Below are 27,430 nucleotides of genomic sequence, written 5' to 3' on the forward strand. Positions count from 1 at the left end.
TGTGGGGGTATGACGACACTATAAGAAGTGTATGATGGGTATATGGACACTGGACTATGGGATGAAGGATGTGTGATGAGTATATGGCCACGGGAGTATGGGATGGAGGATATGTTTGATGAGTATATGGGCACAGGACTATGGGATGGATGATGGGTATATGGGCACGGGACTGTGGGATGGAGGATATGTATGATTGGTATATGGGCACGGGACTATGGGATGGAGGATATGTATCTTAGGATATAGACAATGGACTATGGGATGTAGGATGTGTGATGGGTATATGGGCATGGGACTATGGGATGGAGGATATGTATGATGGTATATGTACACTGGACTATGGGATGAAGGATATGTGATGGGTATATGGGCACTGGACTATGGGATGGAAGATATGTTTGATGGGTATATGGGCACTGGACTATGGGATGGAGGATATGTATCTTAGGATATAGACAATGGACTATGGGATGTAGGATGTGTGATGGGTATATGGGCATGGGACTATGGGATGGAGGATATGTATGATGGTATATGTACACTGGACTATGGGATGAAGGATATGTGATGGGTATATGGGCACTGGACTATGGGATGGAGGATGTGTGATGGGTTTATGGGCACGGGACTGTGGGATGGAGGAAATCTATGATGGGTATGGGATGAAGGATATGTATGATAGTATATGGACAATGTAATATGGGATGGAGCATGTGTGATGGGTATATGGATACGGGACTATGGGATGGAGGATGTGTGATGGTATATCGACACTGGACTATGGAATGGAAGACATGTATGATGTGTATATGGACATTGGACTATGGGATGGAGGATGTGTGATGGGTATATGGGCAAGGGACTATGGGATGGCGGATATGTATGATGGGTATATGGGCACGGGACTATGGGATGGAGGATGTGCGATGGGTATATGGGCACGGGACTATGGGATGGAGGATATGTATCATAGGATATGGAAAATGGACTATGGGATGGAGGATGTGTGATGGGTATATGGACATGGGACTATGGGATGGAGATTATGCTGGTATATGGACACTGGACTATGGGATGAAGGATATGTGATGGGTATATGGGCACTGGACTATGGAATGGAAGATATGTATGATGGGTATATAGGCACTGGACTGTGGGATGGTGGATATGTGAAGGGTGTATAGGCACTGGACTATGGGATGGAGGAAATGTATGATGGGTATATGAGCACGGAACTATGGGATGGAGGATATGTATAATCGGTATATGGGCACGGGACTATAGGATGGAGGATGTGTTATGATATATGGGCATGGGACTATGGGATGGAGGATATGTTTGATGGGTATATGGGCACGGGACTATGGGATGAAGGATATGTATGATGGTATATGGACACTGGACTATGGAAAGGAAGATATGTATGATGGGTATATGGGCATGGGACTATGGGATGGAGGATGTGTGATGGGTATATGGGCACGGGACTATGGGATGAAGGATATGTATGATGGTATATGGACACTGGACTATGGAAAGGAAGATATGTATGATGGGTATATGGGCATGGGACTATGGGATGGAGGATGTGTGATGGGTATATGGGCACGGGACTATGGGATAGAGGATATGTATGATGGGTATATAGCACAGGACTATGGGATGGAGGATATGTATGATGGTATATGGACTCTAGACTGCAGGACGGATGATGTCTGATGGGTATATGGGCACAAGATTATGGGATGGAGGATGTGTGACGGGTATATGGGCACAGGACTATGGGATGGACGATATGTATGATGGTATATGGGCACTGGACTATGGGATGGAGGATGTGTGATGGGTATATGGGCACGGGACTATGGGATGGAGGATGTGTGATGGGTGTATGGGCTCTGGAATATGGGATGGAGGATAAGTATGACAGGTTTATGGGCACTGGACTATGGGATTGAGGCTGTGTGATGGATATATGGCCTGGGACTATGGAATGGAGAATACATAAATGATGGTATATGGACAATGACTATGGGATGGGTAATGGGTATATGGGCACGGCACTATGAAATGAAGGATATGTATGATGTTATATGGGCTCTGGACTATGGGATGGAGGATTTGTTTGTATGATGGGTATAAGGACACTAGACTCTGATGGAGGATGTGTGATGGGTATATGGGCATGGGACTATGGGATGCAGGATATGAATGATGGTATATGGGCACTGGATTATGGGATGGAGGATATGTATGACGGATTTATGGACACAGGAGTATGGAATGGAAGATATGTGATGGGTATATAGGAACGGGACTATGGGATGGAGGATATGTATTATGGGTATATGGGCAAGGACTATGGCATGGAGGATATGTAAAATAGATATGAGCACGGGACTATGGGATGGAGGATATGTGTGGTTGGTATATGGGAAAGGACTATGGGATGGAGGATATGTATAATAGATATATGGGCATGGGACTATGTAATGTAGGATATGTATGATGGGTATTTGGGCACTGGACTATGGGATGGAGGATGTGTGATGGATATATGGCCCGGGACTATGGTATGAAGGATATGTATGATGCTATATATGGACAATGACTATGGGATGGATGATGTGTGACCGGTATATGGGCACGGGACTATGGGATGGAGGATGTGTGATGGCTATATGGGCACGGGACTATGGGATGGAGGATATGTATGATGGTACAAGGACACTGAACTATGAGATGGAGGATATGTGTGATGGGTATATGTACACTATTCTATGGGATGGAGGATGTGTGATGGGTATATGGGAATGGGACTATGGGATGGAGGATATGTATGATGGTATCTAGGCACTGGACTATGGGATGGTGGATGTGTGATGGATATATGGCCCGGGACTATGAGATGAAGGATATGTATGATGGTATATGTGGACAATGACTATGGGATGGATGATGTGTGATGGGTATATGGGCACGGGACTATGAAATGAAGGATATGTATGATGGTATATGGGCTCTGGACTATGGGATGGAGGGCAAGTATGATGGATATATGGGCACTGGACTACAGGATGGAGGATGTGTGATGGTTCTATGGGCAAGAGACTATGGGATGGAGGATATGTATGATGGTATATGGGCACTGGACTATGGGATGGTGTATATGTATGATGGGTTTATGGGCACTGGACTATGGGATGGTGGATGTGTGATGGATATATGGCCCGGGACTATGAGATGAAAGATATGTATGTTGGTATATATGGACAATGACTATGGGATAGATGATGTGTGATGGGTATATGGGCACGGGACTATGGGATGGAGGATGTGTGATGGCTATATTGGCACGGGACTATGAAATGAAGGATATGTATGATGGTATATGGGCTCTGGACTATAGGATGGAGGGTAAGTATGATGGGTATATGGGAACTGGACTACAGGATGGAGGATGTGTGATGGTTCTATGGGCAAGAGACTATGGAATGGAGGATATGTATGATGGTATATGGACACTGGACTATGGGATGGTGGATATGTATGATGGGTTTATGGGCACTGAACTATGGGATGGTGGATATGTATGATGGGTTTATGGGCACTGAACTATGGGATGGTGGATATGTATGATGGGTTTATGGGCACTGAACTATGGGATGGTGGATATGCATCATGGTATATGGGCTCTGGACTATGGGATGGAGTGTAAGTATGATGGGTTTATGGGCGCGGGACTATGGCATGGAGTATGAGTGATGGATTGATATATGGCCCGGGACTAGGGGATGTAGGATATGTATGATGGTATATGGACAATGGCTATGAGATGGATGATGTCTGATGGGTATATGGGCATGGGACTATGGGATGGAGTATGTGTGATAGGTATATGGGCACAGGACTATGGGATGGAGGATATGTATCATGGTATATGGGCTCTGGACTATGGGATGGAGGATATGTATGATGGGTTTATGGGCACGGGACTATGGGATGGAATACGTGTGATGGGTATATGGGCACAGGACTATGGGATGGAGGATATGTATGATGGTATATAGACACTGGTCTATGGGAAGGATGATATGTGATGGGTATATGGGCATGGTACTATGGGATGGAGGATGTGTGATGGTTATATGGGCACAAGACTATGGGATGGAGGATATGTATGATGGTAAATGGACACTGTACATCCAGTAGCAGTAGCTCTGGGTGAGCCCTCACAGAACAAGGGGACCGGGGCAACCGCACCTTCTGCTCCCCTGGTAGCTACGCTCCTGGGATGGAGGGTATGTATGATGTGTATATGGGCACTGGACTATGGAATGGAGGATAATCATTATAATTTGTTATAAGTAACCACAGTTAGCTACTATGCCCGGGCAAAGTCGGGCTCTTCAGCTAGTGATTCTTATAAAGTGGCAACAAAAACCCCAAAAGAGTCTCCGTGTTGAAGGGGTAAATATTCCATGCGGCCAGTAATGGGGAATCTGTAAGTAACCACAGTTAGCTACTATGCCCGGGCAAAGTCGGGCTCTTCAGCTAGTGATTCTTATTAAGTGGCAACAAAAACCCCAAAGGAGTCTCCGTGTTGAAGGGGTCAATATTCCATGCGGCCAGTAATGGGGAATCTCCAGCACCTACCTCCACCCGCAGAGCCACACTCCACATAGAGAATAATGGAGCCTCCAGCACCGACCTCCACCCGCAGAGCCGCACTCCACATAGAGAATAATGGAGCCTCCAGCACCGACCTCCACCCGCACTCCACATAGAGAATAATGGAGCCTCCAGCAATTACCTCCACCCGCAGAGCCGCACTCCACATAGAGAGTAATGGAGCCTCCAGCACTGACCTCCACCAGCACTCCACAGAGAATGGAGCCTCCAGCACCTACCTCCACCCGCAGAGCCGCACTCCACATACAGAATAATGGAGCCTCCAGCACCGACCTCCACCCACAGAGCCGCACTCCACATAGAGAATAATGGAGCCTCCGGCACAGACCTCCACCCGCAGAGCCACACTCCACATAGAGAATAATGGAGCCTCCAGCACCGACCTCCACCCGCAGAGCCGCACTCCACATAGAGAATAATGGAGCCTCCAGCACCGACCTCCACCCGCAGAGCCGCACTCCACATAGAGAATAATGGAGCCTCCAGCACCGACCTCCACCTTCAGAGCCACACGCCACATAGAGAATAATGGAGCCTCCGGCACCTAGCTCCACCCGCACTCCACATAGAGAATAATGGAGCCTCCAGCACCTACCTCCATACGCAGAGCCGCACTCCACAGAGAATGGAGCCTCCAGCACCTACCTCCATCCGCAGAGCCGCACTCCACATAGAGAATAATGGAGCCTCCAGCACCGACCTCCACCTTCAGAGCCACACGCCACATAGAGAATAATGGAGCCTCCAGCACCTACCTCCATCCGCAGAGCCGCACTCCACAGAGAATGGAGCCTCCAGCACCTACCTCCATCCGCAGAGCCGCACTCCACATAGAGAATAATGGAGCCTCCAGCACTGACCTCCACCCGCACTCCACATAGAGAATGGAGCCTCCGGCACCGACCTCCACCCGCAGAGCCGCACTCCACATAGAGAATAATGGAGCCTCCAGCACAGACCTCCACCCGCAGAGCCGCACTCCACATAGAGAATAATGGAGCCTCCAGCACCGACCTCCACCCGCAGAGCCGCACTCCACATAGAGAATAATGGAGCCTCCAGCACCGACCTCCACCCGCAGAGCCACACTCCATATAGAGAATAATGGAGCCTCCAGCACCGACCTCCACCCACAGAGCCGCACTCCATATAGAGAATAATGGAGCCTCCAGCACCTACCTCCACTCGCAGAGCCGCACTCCACGTAGAGAATAATGGAGCCTCTGGCACTGACCTCCACCCGCAGAGCCGCACTCCACATAGAGAATAATGGAGCCTTCGGCACCGACCTCCACCCGCAGAGCCGCACTCCACATAGAGAATAATGGAGCCTCCAGCACCGACCTCCACATACAGAATAATGGAGCCTCCAGCACCGACCTCCACCCGCAGAGCCACACTCCACATAGAGAATAATGAAGCCTCCAGCACCGACCTCCACCCACAGAGCCGCACTCCATATAGAGAATAATGGAGCCTCCAGCACCGACCTCCACCCGCAGAGCCGCACTCCACATAGAGAATAATGGAGCCTCCAGCACCGACCTCCACATACAGAATAATGGAGCCTCCAGCACCGACCTCCACCCGCAGAGCCACACTCCACATAGAGAATAATGGAGCCTCCAGCACCGACCTCCACCCGCAGAGCCGCACTCCATATAGAGAATAATGGAGCCTCCAGCACCGACCTCCACCCGCAGAGCCGCACTCCACATAGAGAATAATGGAGCCTCCAGCACCGACCTCCACATACAGAATAATGGAGCCTCCAGCACCGACCTCCACCCGCACTCCACATAGAGAATAAAGGAGCCTCCAGCACTGACCTCCACCCGCACTCCACATAGAGAATAATGGAGCCTCCAGCACTGACCTCCACCCGAACTACACATAGAGAATAATAGAGCCTCCAGCACCTACCTCCACCCGCAGAGCCGCACTCCACATAGAGAATAATGGAGCCTCCGGCACCGACCTCCACCCGCAGAGCCGCACTCCACATAGAGAATAATGGAGCCTCCGGCACGACCTCCACCCGCAGAGCCGCACTCCACATAGAGAATAATGGAGCCTCCGGCACCGACCTCCACCCGCAGAGCCGCACTCCACATAGAGAATAATGAAGCCTCAAGCACCGACCTCCACCCACAGAGCCGCACTCCATATAGAGAATAATGGAGCCTCCAGCACCGACCTCCACCCGCAGAGCCGCACTCCACATAGAGAATAATGGAGCCTCCAGCACCGACCTCCACATACAGAATAATGGAGCCTCCAGCACCGACCTCCACACTTCACATAGAGAATAATGGAGCCTCCGTCACCGACCTCCACCCGCACTCCACATAGAGAATAATGGAGCCTCCAGCACCGACCTCCACCCACAGAGCCACACTCCACTTAGAGAATAATGGAGCCTCCAGCACCGACCTCCACCCGCAGAGCCACACTCCACATAGAGAATAATGGAGCCTCCAGCACCGACCTCCACCCGCAGAGCCACACTCCACATAGAGAATAATGGAGCCTCCAGCACCGACCTCCACCCACAGAGCCACACTCCACATAGAGAATAATGGAGCCTCCAGCACCGACCTCCACCCGCAGAGCCACACTCCACATAGAGAATAATGGAGCCTCCAGCACCGACCTCCACCCGCAGAGCCACACTCCACATAGAGAATAATGGAGCCTCCAGCACCGACCTCCACCCTCAGAGCCACACTCCACATAGAGAATAATGGAGCCTCCGGCACCTACCACCACCCGCACTCCACATAAAGAATAATGGAGCCTCCAGCACCTACCTCCACCCGCAGAGCCGCACTCCACATAGAGAATAATGGAGCCTCCAGCACCGACCTCCACCCGCAGAACCGCACTCCACATAGAGAATAATGGAGCCTCCAGCACTGACCTCCACCCGCACTTCACATAGAGAATAATGGAGCCTTCGGCACCGACCTCCACCCGCAGAGCCGCACTCCACATAGAGAATAATGAAGCCTCCAGCACCGACCTCCACATACAGAATAATGGAGCCTCCAGCACCGACCTCCACCCGCAGAGCCACACTCCACATAGAGAATAATGAAGCCTCCAGCACCGACCTCCACCCGCAGAGCCGCACTCCACATAGAGAATAATGGAGCCTCCAGCACCGACCTCCACAAACAGAATAATGGACCCTCCAGCACCGACCTCCACATACAGAATAATGGAGCCTCCAGCACCGACCTCCACCCGCAGAGCCACACTCCACATAGAGAATAATGGAGCCTCCAGCACCGACCTCCACCCACAGAGCCGCACACCATATAGAGAATAATGGAGCCTCCGTCACCGACCTCCACCCGCAGAGCCGCACTCCACATAGAGAATAATGGAGCCTCCAGCACCGACCTCCACCCACAGAGCCACACTCCACATAGAGAATAATGGAGCCTCCGGCACCGACCTCCACCCGCAGAACCACACTCCACATAGAGAATAATGGAGCCTCCAGCACTGACCTCCACCCGCACTCCACATAGAGAATAATGGAGCCTCCAGCACCGACCTCCACATACAGAATAATGGAGCCTCCAGCACCGACCTCCACCCGCAGAGCCACACTCCACATAGAGAATAATGAAGCCTCCAGCACCGACCTCCACCCACAGAGCCGCACACCATATAGAGAATAATGGAGCCTCCGTCACCGACCTCCACCCGCAGAGCCGCACTCCACATAGAGAATAATGGAGCCTCCAGCACCGACCTCCACCCACAGAGCCACACTCCACATAGAGAATAATGGAGCCTCCAGCACCGACCTCCACCAGCAGAGCCGCACTCCACATAGAGAATAATGGAGCCTCCAGCACCTACCTCCACCCGCAGAGCCGCACTCCACATAGAGAATAATGGAGCCTCCGGCACCGACCTCCACCCGCAGAGCCACACTCCACATAGAGAATAATGGAGCCTCCAGCACTGACCTCCACCCGCACTCCACATAGAGAATAATGGAGCCTCCAGCACCGACCTCCACATACAGAATAATGGAGCCTCCAGCACCGACCTCCACATACAGAATAATGGAGCCTCCAGCACCGACCTCCACATACAGAATAATGGAGCCTCCAGCACCGACCTCCACACTTCACATAGAGAATAATGGAGCCTCCAGCACCGACCTCCACCCACAGAGCCACACTCCACATAGAGAATAATGGAGCCTCCAGCACCGACCTCCATCCGCAGAGCCACACTCCACAAAGAGAATAATGGAGCGTCCAGCACCGACCTCCACCCGCAGAGCCGCACTCCACATAGAGAATAATGGAGCCTCCAGCACCGACCTCCACCCGCAGAACCGCACTCCACATAGAGAATAATGGAGCCTCCAGCACTGACCTCCACCCGCACTCCACATAGAGAATAATGGAGCCTCCGGCACCTACCACCACCCGCACTCCACATAAAGAATAATGGAGCCTCCAGCACCTACCTCCACCCGCAGAGCCGCACTCCACATAGAGAATAATGGAGCCTCCAGCACCGACCTCCACCCGCAGAACCGCACTCCACATAGAGAATAATGGAGCCTCCAGCACTGACCTCCACCCGCACTCCACATAGAGAATAATGGAGCCTTCGGCACCGACCTCCACCCGCAGAGCCGCACTCCACATAGAGAATAATGAAGCCTCCAGCACCGACCTCCACATACAGAATAATGGAGCCTCCAGCACCGACCTCCACCCGCAGAGCCACACTCCACATAGAGAATAATGAAGCCTCCAGCACCGACCTCCACCCACAGAGCCGCACACCATATAGAGAATAATGGAGCCTCCAGCACCGACCTCCACCCGCAGAGCCGCACTCCACATAGAGAATAATGGAGCCTCCAGCACCGACCTCCACAAACAGAATAATGGACCCTCCAGCACCGACCTCCACATACAGAATAATGGAGCCTCCAGCACCGACCTCCACATACAGAGCCACACTCCACATAGAGAATAATGGAGCCTCCAGCACCGACCTCCACCCACAGAGCCGCACACCATATAGAGAATAATGGAGCCTCCGTCACCGACCTCCACCCGCAGAGCCGCACTCCACATAGAGAATAATGGAGCCTCCAGCACCGACCTCCACCCACAGAGCCACACTCCACATAGAGAATAATGGAGCCTCCGGCACCGACCTCCACCCGCAGAACCACACTCCACATAGAGAATAATGGAGCCTCCAGCACTGACCTCCACCCGCACTCCACATAGAGAATAATGGAGCCTCCAGCACCGACCTCCACATACAGAATAATGGAGCCTCCAGCACCGACCTCCACCCGCAGAGCCACACTCCACATAGAGAATAATGAAGCCTCCAGCACCGACCTCCACCCACAGAGCCGCACACCATATAGAGAATAATGGAGCCTCCGTCACCGACCTCCACCCGCAGAGCCGCACTCCACATAGAGAATAATGGAGCCTCCAGCACCGACCTCCACCCACAGAGCCACACTCCACATAGAGAATAATGGAGCCTCCAGCACCGACCTCCACCAGCAGAGCCGCACTCCACATAGAGAATAATGGAGCCTCCAGCACCTACCTCCACCCGCAGAGCCGCACTCCACATAGAGAATAATGGAGCCTCCGGCACCGACCTCCACCCGCAGAGCCACACTCCACATAGAGAATAATGGAGCCTCCAGCACTGACCTCCACCCGCACTCCACATAGAGAATAATGGAGCCTCCAGCACCGACCTCCACATACAGAATAATGGAGCCTCCAGCACCGACCTCCACATACAGAATAATGGAGCCTCCAGCACCGACCTCCACATACAGAATAATGGAGCCTCCAGCACCGACCTCCACACTTCACATAGAGAATAATGGAGCCTCCAGCACCGACCTCCACCCACAGAGCCACACTCCACATAGAGAATAATGGAGCCTCCAGCACCGACCTCCACCCGCAGAGCCACACTCCACAAAGAGAATAATGGAGCGTCCAGCACCGACCTCCACCCGCAGAGCCGCACTCCACATAGAGAATAATGGAGCCTCCAGCACCTACCTCCACCCGCAGAGCCGCACTCCACATAGAGAATGGAGCCTCCAGCACCTACCTCCACCCGCAGAGCCGCACTCCACATAGAGAATAATGGAGACTCCAGCACCGACCTCCACCCGCACTCCACATAGAGAATAATGGAGCCTCCAGCACCTACCTCCACCAGCAGAGCCGCACTCCACATAGAGAACAATGGAGCCTCCAGCACCGACCTCCACCCGCAGAGCCGCACTCCACATAGAGAATAATGGAGCCTCCGGCACCAACCTCCACCCGCAGAGCCACACTCCACATAGAGAATAATGGAGCCTCCAGCACCAACCTCCACCCGCACAGCCGCACTCCACATAAAGAATAATGGAGCCTCCAGCACCGACCTCCACCCTCAGAGCCACACTCCACATAGAGAATAATGGAGCCTCCGACACCTAACTCCACCCGCACTCCACATAGAGAATAATGGAGCCTCCAGCACCTACCTCCACCCGCAGAGCCGCACTCCACATAGAGAATAATGGAGCCTCCAGCACCGACCTCCACCCGCAGAGCCATACTCCACATAGAGAATAATGGAGCCTCCAGCACCGACCTCCACCCGCAGAGCCGCACTCCACATAGAGAATAATGGAGCCTCCAGCACCGACCTCCACCCGCAGAGCCATACTCCACATAGAGAATAATGGAGCCTCCAGCACCGACCTCCACCCGCAGATCCGCACTCCACATAGAGAATAATGGAGCCTCCAGCACCGACCTCCACCCGCAGAGCCGCACTCCACAGAGGATAATGGAGGCTCCAGCACCGACCTCCACCCGCAGAGCCACACTCCACATACAGAATAATGGAGCCTCCAGCACCGACCTCCACCCGCAGATCCGCACTCCACATAGAGAATAATGGAGCCTCCAGCACCGACCTCCACCCGTAGAGCCACACTCCACATAGAGAATAATGGAGCCTCCAGCACCGACCTCCACCCGCACTCGACATAGAGAATAATGGAGCCTCCAGCACCGACCTCCACCCACAGAGCCACACTCCACATAGAGAATAATGGAGCCTCCAGCACCGACCTCCACCCGCAGAGCCGCACTCCACGTAGAGAATAATGGAGCCTCTGGCACTGACCTCCACCCGCAGAGCCGCACTCCACATAGAGAATAATAGAGCCTCCAGCACCGACCTCAACCAGCAGAGCCGCACTCCACATAGAGAATAATGGAGCCTCCGGCACCGACCTCCACCCGCAGAGCCACACTCCACATAGAGAATAATGGAGCCTCCAGCACCGACCTCCACCCGCACTCGACATAGAGAATAATGGAGCCTCCAGCACTGACCTCCACCCGCACCCACATAGAGAATAATGGAGCCTCCAGCACTGACCTCCACCCGAACTCCACATAGAGAATAATGGAGCCTCCAGCACCTACCTCCACCCGCACTCAACATAGAGAATAATGGGGCCTCCGGCACCGACCTCCATCCGCAGAGCCGCACTCCACAGAGAATGGAGCCTCCAGCACCGACCTCCACCCGCAGAGCCGCACTCCACATAGAGAATAATGGAGCCTCCAGCACCGACCTCCACATACACAATAATGGAGCCTCCAGCACCGACCTCCACATACAGAGCCGCACTCCATATAGAGAATAATGGAGCCAACGGCACCGACCTCCACCCGCAGAGCCGCACTCCACATAGAGAATAATGGAGCCTCCGGCACCGACCTCCACCCGCAGAGCCGCACTCCACATAGAGAATAATGGAGCCTCCGGCACCGACCTCCACCCGCAGAGCCGCACTCCACAGAGAATAATGGAGCCTCCGGCACCGACCTCCACATACAGAATAATGGAGTCTCCAGCACCGACCTCCACATGCAGAGCCGCACTCCACATCAAGAATAATGGAGCCTCCAGCACCGACCTCCACCCACAGAGCCGCACTCCACATAGAGAATAATGGAGCCTCCAGCACCTACCTCCACCCGCAGAGCCACATTCCACATAGAGAATAATGGAGCCTCCAGCACCGACCTCCACCCACAGAGCCGCACTCCACATAGAGAATAATGGAGCCTCCAGCACCGACCTCCACCCGCAGAGCCGCACTCCACATAGAGAATAATGGAGCCTCCAGCACAGACCTTCACCCGCAGAGCCACACTCCACATAGAGAATAATGGAGCCTCCAGCACTGACCTCCACCCACAGAGCCGCACTCCACATAGAGAATAATGGGGCCTCCGGCACCGACCTCCACCCGCAGAGCCACACTCCACATAGAGAATAATGGGGCCTCCAGCACCGACCTCCACCCGCAGAGCCGCACCCCACATAGAGAATAATGGGGCCTCCGGCACCGGCCTCCACCCGCAGAGCCGCACCCCACATAGAGAATGGAGCCTCCGGCACCGACCTCCACCCGCAGAGCCGCACCCCACATAGAGAATAATGGAGCCTCCGGCACCGACCTCCACCCGCAGAGCCGCACCCCACATAGAGAATAATGGAGCCTCCGGCACCGACCTCCACCCGCAGAGCCGCACTCCACATAGAGAATAATGGGGCCTCCGGCACCGGCCTCCACCCGCAGAGCCGCACCCCACATAGAGAATAATGGAGCCTCCGGCACCGACCTCCACCCGCAGAGCCGCACCCCACATAGAGAATAATGGAGCCTCCAGCACCGACCTCCACCCGCAGAGCCGCACTCCACAGAGAATAATGGGGCCTCCGGCACCGACCTCCACCCGCAGAGCCACACTCCACATAGAGAATAATGGAGCCTCCGGCACCGACCTCCACCCGCAGAGCCGCACACCACATAGAGAATAATGGAGCCTCCAGCACCGACCTCCACCCGCAGAGCCGCACTCCACATAGAGAATAATGGAGCCTCCAGCACCGACCTCCATTCGCAGAGCCGCACTCCACATATAGAATAATGGAGCCTCCGGCACCTACCTCCACCCGCAGAGCCGCACCCCACATAGAGAATAATGGAGCCTCCGGCACCGACCTCCACCCGCAGAGCCGCACTCCACATAGAGAATAATGGGGCCTCCGGCACCGGCCTCCACCCGCAGAGCCGCACCCCACATAGAGAATAATGGAGCCTCCGGCACCGACCTCCACCCGCAGAGCCGCACCCCACATAGAGAATAATGGAGCCTCCAGCACCGACCTCCACCCGCAGAGCCGCACTCCACAGAGAATAATGGGGCCTCCGGCACCGGCCTCCACCCGCAGAGCCGCACCCCACATAGAGAATAATGGAGCCTCCGGCACCGACCTACACCCGCAGAGCCGCACCCCACATAGAGAATAATAGAGCCTCCAGCACCGACCTCCACCCGCAGAGCCGGACTCCACATAGAGAATAATGGGGCCTCCGGCACCGACCTCCACCCGCAGAGCCACACTCCACATAGAGAATAATGGAGCCTCCGGCACCGGCCTCCACCCGCAGAGCCGCACTCCACATAGAGAATAATGGGGCCTCCGGCACCGACCTCCACCCGCAGAGCCACACTCCACATAGAGAATAATGGAGCCTCCAGCACCGACCTCCACCCGCAGAGCCGCACTCCACATAGAGAATAATGGAGCCTCCGGCACCGACCTCCACCCGCAGAGCCGCACTCCACATAGAGAATAATGGAGCCTCCGGCACCGACCTCCACCCGCAGAGCCGCACACCACATAGAGAATAATGGAGCCTCCAGCACCGACCTCCACCCGCACTCCACATAGAGAATAATGGAGCCTCCAGCACTGACCTCCACCCGCAGAGCCGCACTCCACATAGAGAATAATGGAGCCTCCAGCACCGACCTCCACTCGCAGAGCCGCACTCCACATATAGAATAATGGAGCCTCCGGCACCTACCTCCACCCGCAGAGCCGCACCCCACATAGAGAATAATGGAGCCTCCGGCACCGACCTCCACCCGCAGAGCCGCACCCCACATAGAGAATAACGGAGCCTCCAGCACCGACCTCCACCCGCAGAGCCGCACTCCACATAGAGAATAATGGAGCCTCCAGCACTGACCTCCACCCGCAGATCCGCACTCCACATAGAGAATAATGGAGCCTCCAGCACCGACCTCCACCCGCACTCCACATAGAGAATAATGGAGCCTCCAGCACCGACCTCCACCCGCAGAGCCGCACTCCACATAGAGAATAATGGAGCATCCAGCACCTACCTCCACCCGCACTCCACATAGAGAATAATGGAGCCTCCAGCACCGACCTCCACCCGCAGAGCCGCACTCCACATAGAGAATAATGGAGCCTCCAGCACTGACCTCCACCCGCAGATCCGCACTCCACATAGAGAATAATGGAGCCTCCAGCACCGACCTCCACCCGCAGAGCCGCACTCCACATAGAGAATAATGGAGCCTCCAGCACCGACCTCCACCCGCAGAGCCGCACTCCACAGAGAATAATGGAGCCTCCAGCACCGACCTCCACCCGCAGATCCGCACTCCACATAGAGAATAATGGAGCCTCCGGCACCGACCTCCACCCGCAGAGCCGCACTCCACATAGAGAATAATGGAGCCTCCAGCACCGACCTCCACCCGCAGAGCCGCACTCCACATAGAGAATAATGGAGCCTCCAGCACCGACCTCCACCCGCAGAGCCGCAGTCCACATAGAGAATAATGGGGCCTCCGGCACCGACCTCCACCCGCAGAGCCACACTCCACATAGAGAATAATGGAGCCTCCGGCACCGGCCTCCACCCGCAGAGCCGCACTCCACATAGAGAATAATGGGGCCTCCGGCACCGACCTCCACCCGCAGAGCCACACTCCACATAGAGAATAATGGGGCCTCCAGCACCGACCTCCACCCGCAGAGCCGCACCCCACATAGAGAATAATGGGGCCTCCGGCACCGGCCTCCACCCGCAGAGCCGCACCCCACATAGAGAATAATGGAGCCTCCGGCACCGACCTCCACCCGCAGAGCCGCACCCCACATAGAGAATAATGGAGCCTCCAGCACCGACCTCCACCCGCAGAGCCGCACTCCACATAGAGAATAATGGGGCCTCCGGCACCGACCTCCACCCGCAGAGCCGCACCCCACATAGAGAATAATGGAGCCTCCGGCACCGACCTCCACCCGCAGAGCCGCACTCCACATAGAGAATAATGGGGCCTCCGGCACCGACCTCCACCCGCAGAGCCACACTCCACATAGAGAATAATGGAGCCTCCGGCACCGGCCTCCACCCGCAGAGCCGCACTCCACATAGAGAATAATGGGGCCTCCGGCACCGACCTCCACCCGCAGAGCCACACTCCACATAGAGAATAATGGAGCCTCCGGCACCGACCTCCACCCGCAGAGCCGCACACCACATAGAGAATAATGGAGCCTCCAGCACCGACCTCCACCCGCAGAGCCGCACTCCACATAGAGAATAATGGAGCCTCCAGCACCGACCTCCACTCGCAGAGCCGCACTCCACATATAAAATAATGGAGCCTCCGGCACCTACCTCCACCCGCAGAGCCGCACCCCACATAGAGAATAATGGAGCCTCCGGCACCTACCTCCACCCGCAGAGCCGCGCCCCACATAGAGAATAATGGAGCCTCCAGCACCGACCTCCACCCGCACTCCACATAGAGAATGGAGCCTCCAGCACCGACCTCCACCCGCAGAGCCGCACTCCACATAGAGAATAATGGAGCCTCCGGCACCTACCTCCACCCGCAGAGCCGCACCCCACATAGAGAATAATGGAGCCTCCGGCACCGACCTCCACCCGCAGATCCGCACACCACATAGAGAATAATGGAGCCTCCAGCACCGACCTCCACCCGCAGAGCCGCACTCCACATAGAGAATAATGGGGCCTCCGGCACCGGCCTCCACCCGCAGAGCCGCACCCCACATAGAGAATAATGGAGCCTCCGGCACCGACCTCCACCCGCAGAGCCGCACCCCACATAGAGAATAATGGAGCCTCCAGCACCGACCTCCACCCGCAGAGCCGCACTCCACATAGAGAATAATGGGGCCTCCGGCACCGGCCTCCACCCGCAGAGCCGCACCCCACATAGAGAATAATGGAGCCTCCGGCACCGGCCTCCACCCGCAGAGCCGCACTCCACATAGAGAATAATGGGGCCTCCGGCACCGACCTCCACCCGCAGAGCCACACTCCACATAGAGAATAATGGAGCCTCCAGCACCGACCTCCACCCGCAGAGCCGCACTCCACATAGAGAATAATGGGGCCTCCGGCACCGACCTCCACCCGCAGAGCCACACTCCACATAGAGAATAATGGAGCCTCCAGCACCGACCTCCACCCGCAGAGCCGCACTCCACATAGAGAATAATGGAGCCTCCAGCACCGACCTCCACCCGCACTCCACATAGAGAATAAAGGAGCCTCCAGCACTGACCTCCACCCGCAGAGCCGCACTCCACATAGAGAATAATGGAGCCTCCAGCACCGACCTCCACTCGCAGAGCCGCAATCCACATATAGAATAATGGAGCCTCCGGCACCTACCTCCACCCGCAGAGCCGCACCCCACATAGAGAATAATGGAGCCTCCGGCACCGACCTCCACCCGCAGAGCCGCACCCCACCTAGAGAATAACGGAGCCTCCAGCACCGACCTCCACCCGCAGAGCCGCACTCCACATAGAGAATAATGGAGCCTCCAGCACTGACCTCCACCCGCAGATCCGCACTCCACATAGAGAATAATGGAGCCTCCAGCACCGACCTCCACCCGCACTCCACATAGAGAATAATGGAGCCTCCAGCACCGACCTCCACCCGCAGAGCCGCACTCCACATAGAGAATAATGGAGCATCCAGCACCTACCTCCACCCGCACTCCACATAGAGAATAATGGAGCCTCCAGCACCGACCTCCACCCGCAGAGCCGCACTCCACATAGAGAATAATGGAGCCTCCAGCACTGACCTCCACCCGCAGATCCGCACTCCACATAGAGAATAATGGAGCCTCCAGCACCGACCTCCACCCGCAGAGCCGCACTCCACATAGAGAATAATGGAGCCTCCAGCACCGACCTCCACCCGCAGAGCCGCACTCCACATAGAGAATAATGGAGCCTCCAGCACCGACCTCCACCCGCAGATCCGCACTCCACATAGAGAATAATGGAGCCTCCAGCACCGACCTCCACCCGCAGAGCCGCACTCCACATAGAGAATAATGGAGCCTCCAGCACAGACCTCCACCCGCAGAGCCGCACTCCACATAGAGAATAATGGGGCCTCCGGCACCGACCTCCACCCGCAGAGCCACACTCCACATAGAGAATAATGGGGCCTCCAGCACCGACCTCCACCCGCAGAGCCGCACCCCACATAGAGAATAATGGGGCCTCCGGCACCGGCCTCCACCCGCAGAGCCGCACCCCACATAGAAAATAATGGAGCCTCCGGCACCGACCTCCACCCGCAGAGCCGCACCCCACATAGAGAATAATGGAGCCTCCAGCACCGACCCCACCCGCAGAGCCGCACTCCACATAGAGAATAATGGGGCCTCCGGCACCGGCCTCCACCCGCAGAGCCGCACCCCACATAGAGAATAATGGAGCCTCCGGCACCGACCTCCACCCGCAGAGCCGCACCCCACATAGAGAATAATGGAGCCTCCAGCACCGACCTCCACCCGCAGAGCCGCACTCCACATAGAGAATAATGGGGCCTCCGGCACCGGCCTCCACCCGCAGAGCCGCACCCCACATAGAGAATAATGGAGCCTCCGGCACCGACCTCCACCCGCAGAGCCGCACCCCACATAGAGAATAATGGAGCCTCCGGCACCGGCCTCCACCCGCAGAGCCGCACTCCACATAGAGAATAATGGGGCCTCCGGCACCGACCTCCACCCGCAGAGCCACACTCCACATAGAGAATAATGGAGCCTCCAGCACCGACCTCCACCCGCAGAGCCGCACTCCACATAGAGAATAATGGAGCCTCCGGCACCGACCTCCACCCGCAGAGCCGCACACCACATAGAGAATAATGGAGCCTCCAGCACCGACCTCCACCCGCACTCCACATAGAGAATAATGGAGCCTCCAGCACCGACCTCCACCCGCAGAGCCGCACTCCACATAGAGAATAATGGAGCCTCCAGCACCGACCTCCACTCGCAGAGCCGCACTCCACATATAGAATAATGGAGCCTAAGGCACCTACCTCCACCCGCAGAGCCGCACCCCACATAGAGAATAATGGAGCCTCCGGCACCGACCTCCACCCGCAGAGCCGCACTCCACATAGAGAATAATGGAGCCTCCGGCACCGACCTCCACCAGCAGAGCCGCACTCCACATAGAGAATAATGGGGCCTCCGGCACCGGCCTCCACCCGCAGAGCCGCACTCCACATAGAGAATAATGGGGCCTCCGGCACCGACCTCCACCCGCAGAGCCACACTCCACATAGAGAATAATGGAGCCTCCAGCACCGACCTCCACCCGCAGAGCCGCACTCCACATAGAGAATAATGGAGCCTCCGGCACCGACCTCCACCCGCAGAGCCGCACACCACATAGAGAATAATGGAGCCTCCAGCACCGACCTCCACCCGCACTCCACATAGAGAATAATGGAGCCTCCAACACCGACCTCCACCCGCAGAGCCGCACACCACATAGAGAATAATGGGGCCTCCGGCACCGACCTCCACCCGCAGAGCCACACTCCACATAGAGAATAATGGAGCCTCCGGCACCGACCTCCAACCGCAGAGCCGCACTCCACATAGAGAATAATGGAGCCTCCAGCACCGACCTCCACCCGCAGAGCCGCACCCCACATAGAGAATAATGGAGCCTCCGGCACCGACCTCCACCCGCAGATCCGCACTCCACATAGAGAATAATGGAGCCTCCAGCACCGACCTCCACCCGCACTCCACATAGAGAATAATGGAGCCTCCAGCACCGACCTCCACCCGCAGAGCCGCACTCCACATAGAGAATAATGGAGCATCCAGCACCTACCTCCACCCGCACTCCACATAGAGAATAATGGAGCCTCCAGCACCGACCTCCACCCGCAGAGCCGCACTCCACATAGAGAATAATGGAGCCTCCAGCACTGACCTCCACCCGCAGATCCGCACTCCACATAGAGAATAATGGAGCCTCCAGCACCGACCTCCACCCGCAGAGCCGCACTCCACATAGAGAATAATGGAGCCTCCAGCACCGACCTCCACCCGCAGAGCCGCACTCCACATAGAGAATAATGGAGCCTCCAGCACCGACCTCCACCCGCAGAGCCGCACTCCACATAGAGAATAATGGAGCCTCCAGCACCGACCTCCACCCGCAGATCCGCACTCCACATAGAGAATAATGGAGCCTCCAGCACCGACCTCCACCCGCAGAGCCGCACTCCACATAGAGAATAATGGGGCCTCCAGCACCGACCTCCACCCGCAGAGCCGCACCCCACATAGAGAATAATGGGGCCTCCGGCACCGGCCTCCACCCGCAGAGCCGCACCCCACATAGAGAATAATGGAGCCTCCGGCACCGACCTCCACCCGCAGAGCCGCACCCCACATAGAGAATAATGGAGCCTCCAGCACCGACCTCCACCCGCAGAGCCGCACTCCACATAGAGAATAATGGAGCCTCCGGCACCGGCCTCCACCCGCAGAGCCGCACTCCACATAGAGAATAATGGGGCCTCCGGCACCGACCTCCACCCGCAGAGCCACACTCCACATAGAGAATAATGGAGCCTCCAGCACCGACCTCCACCCGCACTCCACATAGAGAATAATGGAGCCTCCAGCACCGACCTCCACCCGCAGAGCCGCACTCCACATAGAGAATAATGGAGCCTCCAGCACCGACCTCCACCCGCACTCCACATAGAGAATAATGGAGCCTCCAGCACCGACCTCCACCCGCAGAGCCGCACTCCACATAGAGAATAATGGAGCCTCCAGCACCGACCTCCACTCGCAGAGCCGCACTCCACATATAGAATAATGGAGCCTCCGGCACCGGCCTCCACCCGCAGAGCCGCACCCCACATAGAGAATAATGGGGCCTCCGGCACCGGCCTCCACCCGCAGAGCCGCACCCCACATAGAGAATAATGGAGCCTCCGGCACCGACCTCCACCCGCAGAGCCGCACCCCACATAGAGAATAATGGAGCCTCCAGCACCGACCTCCACCCGCAGAGCCGCACTCCACATAGAGAATAATGGGGCCTCCGGCACCGGCCTCCACCCGCAGAGCCGCACCCCACATAGAGAATAATGGAGCCTCCGGCACCGACCTCCACCCGCAGAGCCGCACCCCACATAGAGAATAATGGAGCCTCCAGCACCGACCTCCACCCGCAGAGCCGCACTCCACATAGAGAATAATGGGGCCTCCGGCACCGGCCTCCACCCGCAGAGCCGCACCCCACATAGAGAATAATGGAGCCTCCGGCACCGACCTCCACCCGCAGAGCCGCACCCCACATAGAGAATAATGGAGCCTCCAGCACCGACCTCCACCCGCAGAGCCGCACTCCACATAGAGAATAATGGGGCCTCCGGCACCGACCTCCACCCGCAGAGCCACACTCCACATAGAGAATAATGGAGCCTCCGGCACCGACCTCCACCCGCAGAGCCACACTCCACATAGAGAATAATGGAGCCTCCAGCACCGACCTCCACCCGCAGAGCCGCACTCCACATAGAGAATAATGGAGCCTCCGGCACCGACCTCCACCCGCAGAGCCGCACCCCACATAGAGAATAATGGAGCCTCCAGCACCGACCTCCACCCGCAGAGCCGCACTCCACATAGAGAATAATGGGGCCTCCAGCACCGACCTCCACCCGCAGAGCCACACTCCACATAGAGAATAATGGAGCCTCCGGCACCGGCCTCCACCCGCAGAGCCGCACTCCACATAGAGAATAATGGGGCCTCCGGCACCGACCTCCACCCGCAGAGCCACACTCCACATAGAGAATAATGGAGCCTCCAGCACCGACCTCCACCCGCAGAGCCGCACTCCACATAGAGAATAATGGAGCCTCCGGCACCGACCTCCACCCGCAGAGCCGCACACCACATAGAGAATAATGGAGCCTCCAGCACCGACCTCCACCCGCACTCCACATAGAGAATAATGGAGCCTCCAGCACCGACCTCCACCCGCAGAGTCGCACTCCACATAGAGAATAATGGAGCCTCCGGCACCGACCTCCACCCGCAGAGCCGCACTCCACATAGAGAATAATGGAGCCTCCAGCACCGACCTCCACCCGCAGAGCCGCACTCCACATAGAGAATAATGGAGCCTCCGGCACCGACCTCCACCCGCAGAGCCGCACACCACATAGAGAATAATGGAGCCTCCAGCACCGACCTCCACCCGCACTCCACATAGAGAATAATGGAGCCTCCAGCACCGACCTCCACCCGCAGAGCCGCACTCCACATAGAGAATAATGGAGCCTCCAGCACCGACCTCCACTCGCAGTGCCGCACTCCACATATAGAATAATGGAGCCTCCGGCACCTACCTCCACCCGCAGAGCCGCACCCCACATAGAGAATAATGGAGCCTCCGGCACCGACCTCCACCCGCAGAGCCGCACTCCACATAGAGAATAATGGAGCCTCCGGCACCGACCTCCACCCGCAGAGCCGCACTCCACATAGAGAATAATGGGGCCTCCGGCACCGACCTCCTCCCGCAGAGCCACACTCCACATAGAGAATAATGGAGCCTCCGGCACCGACCTCCACCCGCAGAGCCGCACTCCACATAGAGAATAATGGAGCCTCCAGCACCGACCTCCACCCGCAGAGCCGCACTCCACATAGAGAATAATGGAGCCTCCGGCACCGACCTCCACCCGTAGAGCCGCACACCACATAGAGAATATTGGAGCCTCCAGCACCGACCTCCACCCGCACTCCACATAGAGAATAATGGAGCCTCCAGCACTGACCTCCACCCGCAGAGCCGCACTCCACATAGAGAATAATGGAGCCTCCAGCACCGACCTCCACTCGCAGAGCCGCACTCCACATATAGAATAATGGAGCCTCCGGCACCGACCTCCACCCGCACTCCACATAGAGAATAATGGAGCCTCCAGCACCGACCTCCACCCGCAGAGCCGCACTCCACATAGAGAATAATGGAGCCTCCAGCACCGACCTCCACCCGCAGAGCCGCACTCCACATAGAGAATAATGGAGCCTCCAGCACCGACCTCCACTCGCAGAGCCGCACTCCACATAGAGAATGGGGCCTCCGGCACCGGCCTCCACCCGCAGAGCCGCACCCCACATAGAGAATAATGGAGCCTCCAGCACCGACCTCCACCCGCAGAGCCGCACTCCACATAGAGAATAATGGGGCCTCCGGCACCGGCCTCCACCCGCAGAGCCGCACCCCACATAGAGAATAATGGAGCCTCCGGCACCGACCTCCACCCGCAGAGCCGCACCCCACATAGAGAATAATGGAGCCTCCAGCACCGACCTCCACCCGCAGAGCCGCACTCCACATAGAGAATAATGGGGCCTCCGGCACCGGCCTCCACCCGCAGAGCCGCACCCCACATAGAGAATAATGGAGCCTCCGGCACCGACCTCCACCCGCAGAGCCGCACCCCACATAGAGAATAATGGAGCCTCCAGCACCGACCTCCACCCGCAGAGCCGCACTCCACATAGAGAATAATGGGGCCTCCGGCACCGACCTCCACCCGCAGAGCCACACTCCACATAGAGAATAATGGAGCCTCCGGCACCGACCTCCACCCGCAGAGCCACACTCCACATAGAGAATAATGGAGCCTCCAGCACCGACCTCCACCCGCAGAGCCGCACTCCACATAGAGAATAATGGAGCCTCCGGCACCGACCTCCACCCGCAGAGCCGCACCCCACATAGAGAATAATGGAGCCTCCAGCACCGACCTCCACCCGCAGAGCCGCACTCCACATAGAGAATAATGGGGCCTCCAGCACCGACCTCCACCCGCAGAGCCACACTCCACATAGAGAATAATGGAGCCTCCGGCACCGGCCTCCACCCGCAGAGCCGCACTCCACATAGAGAATAATGGGGCCTCCGGCACCGACCTCCACCCGCAGAGCCACACTCCACATAGAGAATAATGGAGCCTCCAGCACCGACCTCCACCCGCAGAGCCGCACTCCACATAGAGAATAATGGAGCCTCCGGCACCGACCTCCACCCGCAGAGCCGCACACCACATAGAGAATAATGGAGCCTCCAGCACCGACCTCCACCCGCACTCCACATAGAGAATAATGGAGCCTCCAGCACCGACCTCCACCCGCAGAGTCGCACTCCACATAGAGAATAATGGAGCCTCCGGCACCGACCTCCACCCGCAGAGCCGCACTCCACATAGAGAATAATGGAGCCTCCAGCACCGACCTCCACCCGCAGAGCCGCACTCCACATAGAGAATAATGGAGCCTCCGGCACCGACCTCCACCCGCAGAGCCGCACACCACATAGAGAATAATGGAGCCTCCAGCACCGACCTCCACCCGCACTCCACATAGAGAATAATGGAGCCTCCAGCACCGACCTCCACCCGCAGAGCCGCACTCCACATAGAGAATAATGGAGCCTCCAGCACCGACCTCCACTCGCAGTGCCGCACTCCACATATAGAATAATGGAGCCTCCGGCACCTACCTCCACCCGCAGAGCCGCACCCCACATAGAGAATAATGGAGCCTCCGGCACCGACCTCCACCCGCAGAGCCGCACTCCACATAGAGAATAATGGAGCCTCCGGCACCGACCTCCACCCGCAGAGCCGCACTCCACATAGAGAATAATGGGGCCTCCGGCACCGACCTCCTCCCGCAGAGCCACACTCCACATAGAGAATAATGGAGCCTCCGGCACCGACCTCCACCCGCAGAGCCGCACTCCACATAGAGAATAATGGAGCCTCCAGCACCGACCTCCACCCGCAGAGCCGCACTCCACATAGAGAATAATGGAGCCTCCGGCACCGACCTCCACCCGTAGAGCCGCACACCACATAGAGAATATTGGAGCCTCCAGCACCGACCTCCACCCGCACTCCACATAGAGAATAATGGAGCCTCCAGCACTGACCTCCACCCGCAGAGCCGCACTCCACATAGAGAATAATGGAGCCTCCAGCACCAACCTCCACTCGCAGAGCCGCACTCCACATATAGAATAATGGAGCCTCCGGCACCGACCTCCACCCGCACTCCACATAGAGAATAATGGAGCCTCCAGCACCGACCTCCACCCGCAGAGCCGCACTCCACATAGAGAATAATGGAGCCTCCAGCACCGACCTCCACCCGCAGAGCCGCACTCCACATAGAGAATAATGGAGCCTCCAGCACCGACCTCCACTCGCAGAGCCGCACTCCACATATAGAATAATGGAGCCTCCAGCACCGACCTCCACCCGCACTCCACATAGAGAATAATGGAGCCTCCAGCACCAACCTCCACCCGCAGAGCCACACTCCACATAGAGAATAATGGAGCCTCCGGCACCTACCTCCACCCGCAGAGCCGCACCCCACATAGAGAATAATGGAGCCTCCGGCACCGACCTCCACCCGCAGAGCCGCACTCCACATAGAGAATAATGGAGCCTCCAGCAGCGACCTCCACCCGCAGAGCCGCACTCCACATAGAGAATAATGGAGCCTCCAGCACCGACCTCCACCCGCAGAGCCGCACTCCACATAGAGAATAATGGAGCCTCCAGCACCGACCTCCACCCGCAGAGCCGCACTCCACATAGATAATAATAGAGCCTCCAGCACCTACCTCCACCCGCAGAGCCGCACTCCACATAGAGAATAATGGAGCCTCCGGCACCGACCTCCACCTGCAGAGCCGCACTCCACATAGAGAATAATGGAGCCTCCAGCAAAGACCTCCACCCGCAGAGCCGCACCCCACATAGAGAATAATGGAGCCTCCAGCACCGACCTCCACCCGCAGAGCCGCACTCCACATAGAGAATAATGGGGCCTCCGGCACCGGCCTCCACCCGCAGAGCCGCACCCCACATAGAGAATAATGGAGCCTCCGGCACCGACCTCCACCCGCAGAGCCGCACCCCACATAGAGAATAATGGAGCCTCCAGCACCGACCTCCACCCGCAGAGCCGCACTCCACATAGAGAATAATGGGGCCTCCGGCACCGGCCTCCACCCGCAGAGCCGCACCCCACATAGAGAATAATGGAGCCTCCGGCACCGACCTCCACCCGCAGAGCCGCACCCCACATAGAGAATAATGGAGCCTCCAGCACCGACCTCCACCCGCAGAGCCGCACTCCACATAGAGAATAATGGGGCCTCCGGCACCGACCTCCACCCGCAGAGCCACACTCCACATAGAGAATAATGGAGCCTCCGGCACCGACCTCCACCCGCAGAGCCACACTCCACATAGAGAATAATGGAGCCTCCAGCACCGACCTCCACCCGCAGAGCCGCACTCCACATAGAGAATAATGGAGCCTCCGGCACCGACCTCCACCCGCAGAGCCGCACCCCACATAGAGAATAATGGAGCCTCCAGCACCGACCTCCACCCGCAGAGCCGCACTCCACATAGAGAATAATGGGGCCTCCAGCACCGACCTCCACCCGCAGAGCCACACTCCACATAGAGAATAATGGAGCCTCCGGCACCGGCCTCCACCCGCAGAGCCGCACTCCACATAGAGAATAATGGGGCCTCCGGCACCGACCTCCACCCGCAGAGCCACACTCCACATAGAGAATAATGGAGCCTCCAGCACCGACCTCCACCCGCAGAGCCGCACTCCACATAGAGAATAATGGAGCCTCCGGCACCGACCTCCACCCGCAGAGCCGCACACCACATAGAGAATAATGGAGCCTCCAGCACCGACCTCCACCCGCACTCCACATAGAGAATAATGGAGCCTCCAGCACCGACCTCCACCCGCAGAGTCGCACTCCACATAGAGAATAATGGAGCCTCCGGCACCGACCTCCACCCGCAGAGCCGCACTCCACATAGAGAATAATGGAGCCTCCAGCACCGACCTCCACCCGCAGAGCCGCACTCCACATAGAGAATAATGGAGCCTCCGGCACCGACCTCCACCCGCAGAGCCGCACACCACATAGAGAATAATGGAGCCTCCAGCACCGACCTCCACCCGCACTCCACATAGAGAATAATGGAGCCTCCAGCACCGACCTCCACCCGCAGAGCCGCACTCCACATAGAGAATAATGGAGCCTCCAGCACCGACCTCCACTCGCAGTGCCGCACTCCACATATAGAATAATGGAGCCTCCGGCACCTACCTCCACCCGCAGAGCCGCACCCCACATAGAGAATAATGGAGCCTCCGGCACCGACCTCCACCCGCAGAGCCGCACTCCACATAGAGAATAATGGAGCCTCCGGCACCGACCTCCACCCGCAGAGCCGCACTCCACATAGAGAATAATGGGGCCTCCGGCACCGACCTCCTCCCGCAGAGCCACACTCCACATAGAGAATAATGGAGCCTCCGGCACCGACCTCCACCCGCAGAGCCGCACTCCA

General features: G+C 57.2%; 2 protein-coding genes across 6 annotated transcripts in view; both read right to left on the bottom strand.

Annotated features, from left to right (window-relative positions):
* The window catches only part of LOC141094238 (uncharacterized), a 172,400-nt gene extending 166,754 nt beyond the window's left edge, over window positions 1-5,646 (bottom strand). Inside the window, exon 1 of the mRNA XM_073580051.1 lies at window positions 5,024-5,646. Coding sequence (XP_073436152.1) covers window positions 5,024-5,215 — 192 coding nt within the window. The 5' untranslated portion in view covers window positions 5,216-5,646. The remainder of the gene's footprint in view (window positions 1-5,023) is intronic.
* LOC141094189 (uncharacterized) overlaps window positions 1-18,481 on the bottom strand; it is a 402,263-nt gene extending 383,782 nt beyond the window's left edge. For 2 of the 5 annotated variants that reach the window (XM_073579948.1, XM_073579947.1), the window contains exon 1: window positions 18,032-18,481. In XM_073579948.1, coding sequence (XP_073436049.1) covers window positions 18,032-18,442 — 411 coding nt within the window. In that variant the 5' untranslated portion in view covers window positions 18,443-18,481. Of the gene's footprint in view, window positions 1-5,654; window positions 7,115-13,311; window positions 13,634-15,811; window positions 16,009-18,031 lie in introns of those variants that run through there. The other 3 variants (XM_073579950.1, XM_073579949.1, XM_073579951.1) reach the window with 3 other exon arrangements.
* Between the last annotated feature and the right edge of the window lie 8,949 nt (window positions 18,482-27,430).

The sequence above is a fragment of the Dendrobates tinctorius genome, unplaced genomic scaffold (genome assembly GCF_039654945.1).
Source record: "Dendrobates tinctorius isolate UK_male_01 unplaced genomic scaffold, ASM3965494v1 ptg000063l, whole genome shotgun sequence".
NCBI lineage: Eukaryota > Metazoa > Chordata > Amphibia > Anura > Dendrobatidae > Dendrobates > Dendrobates tinctorius.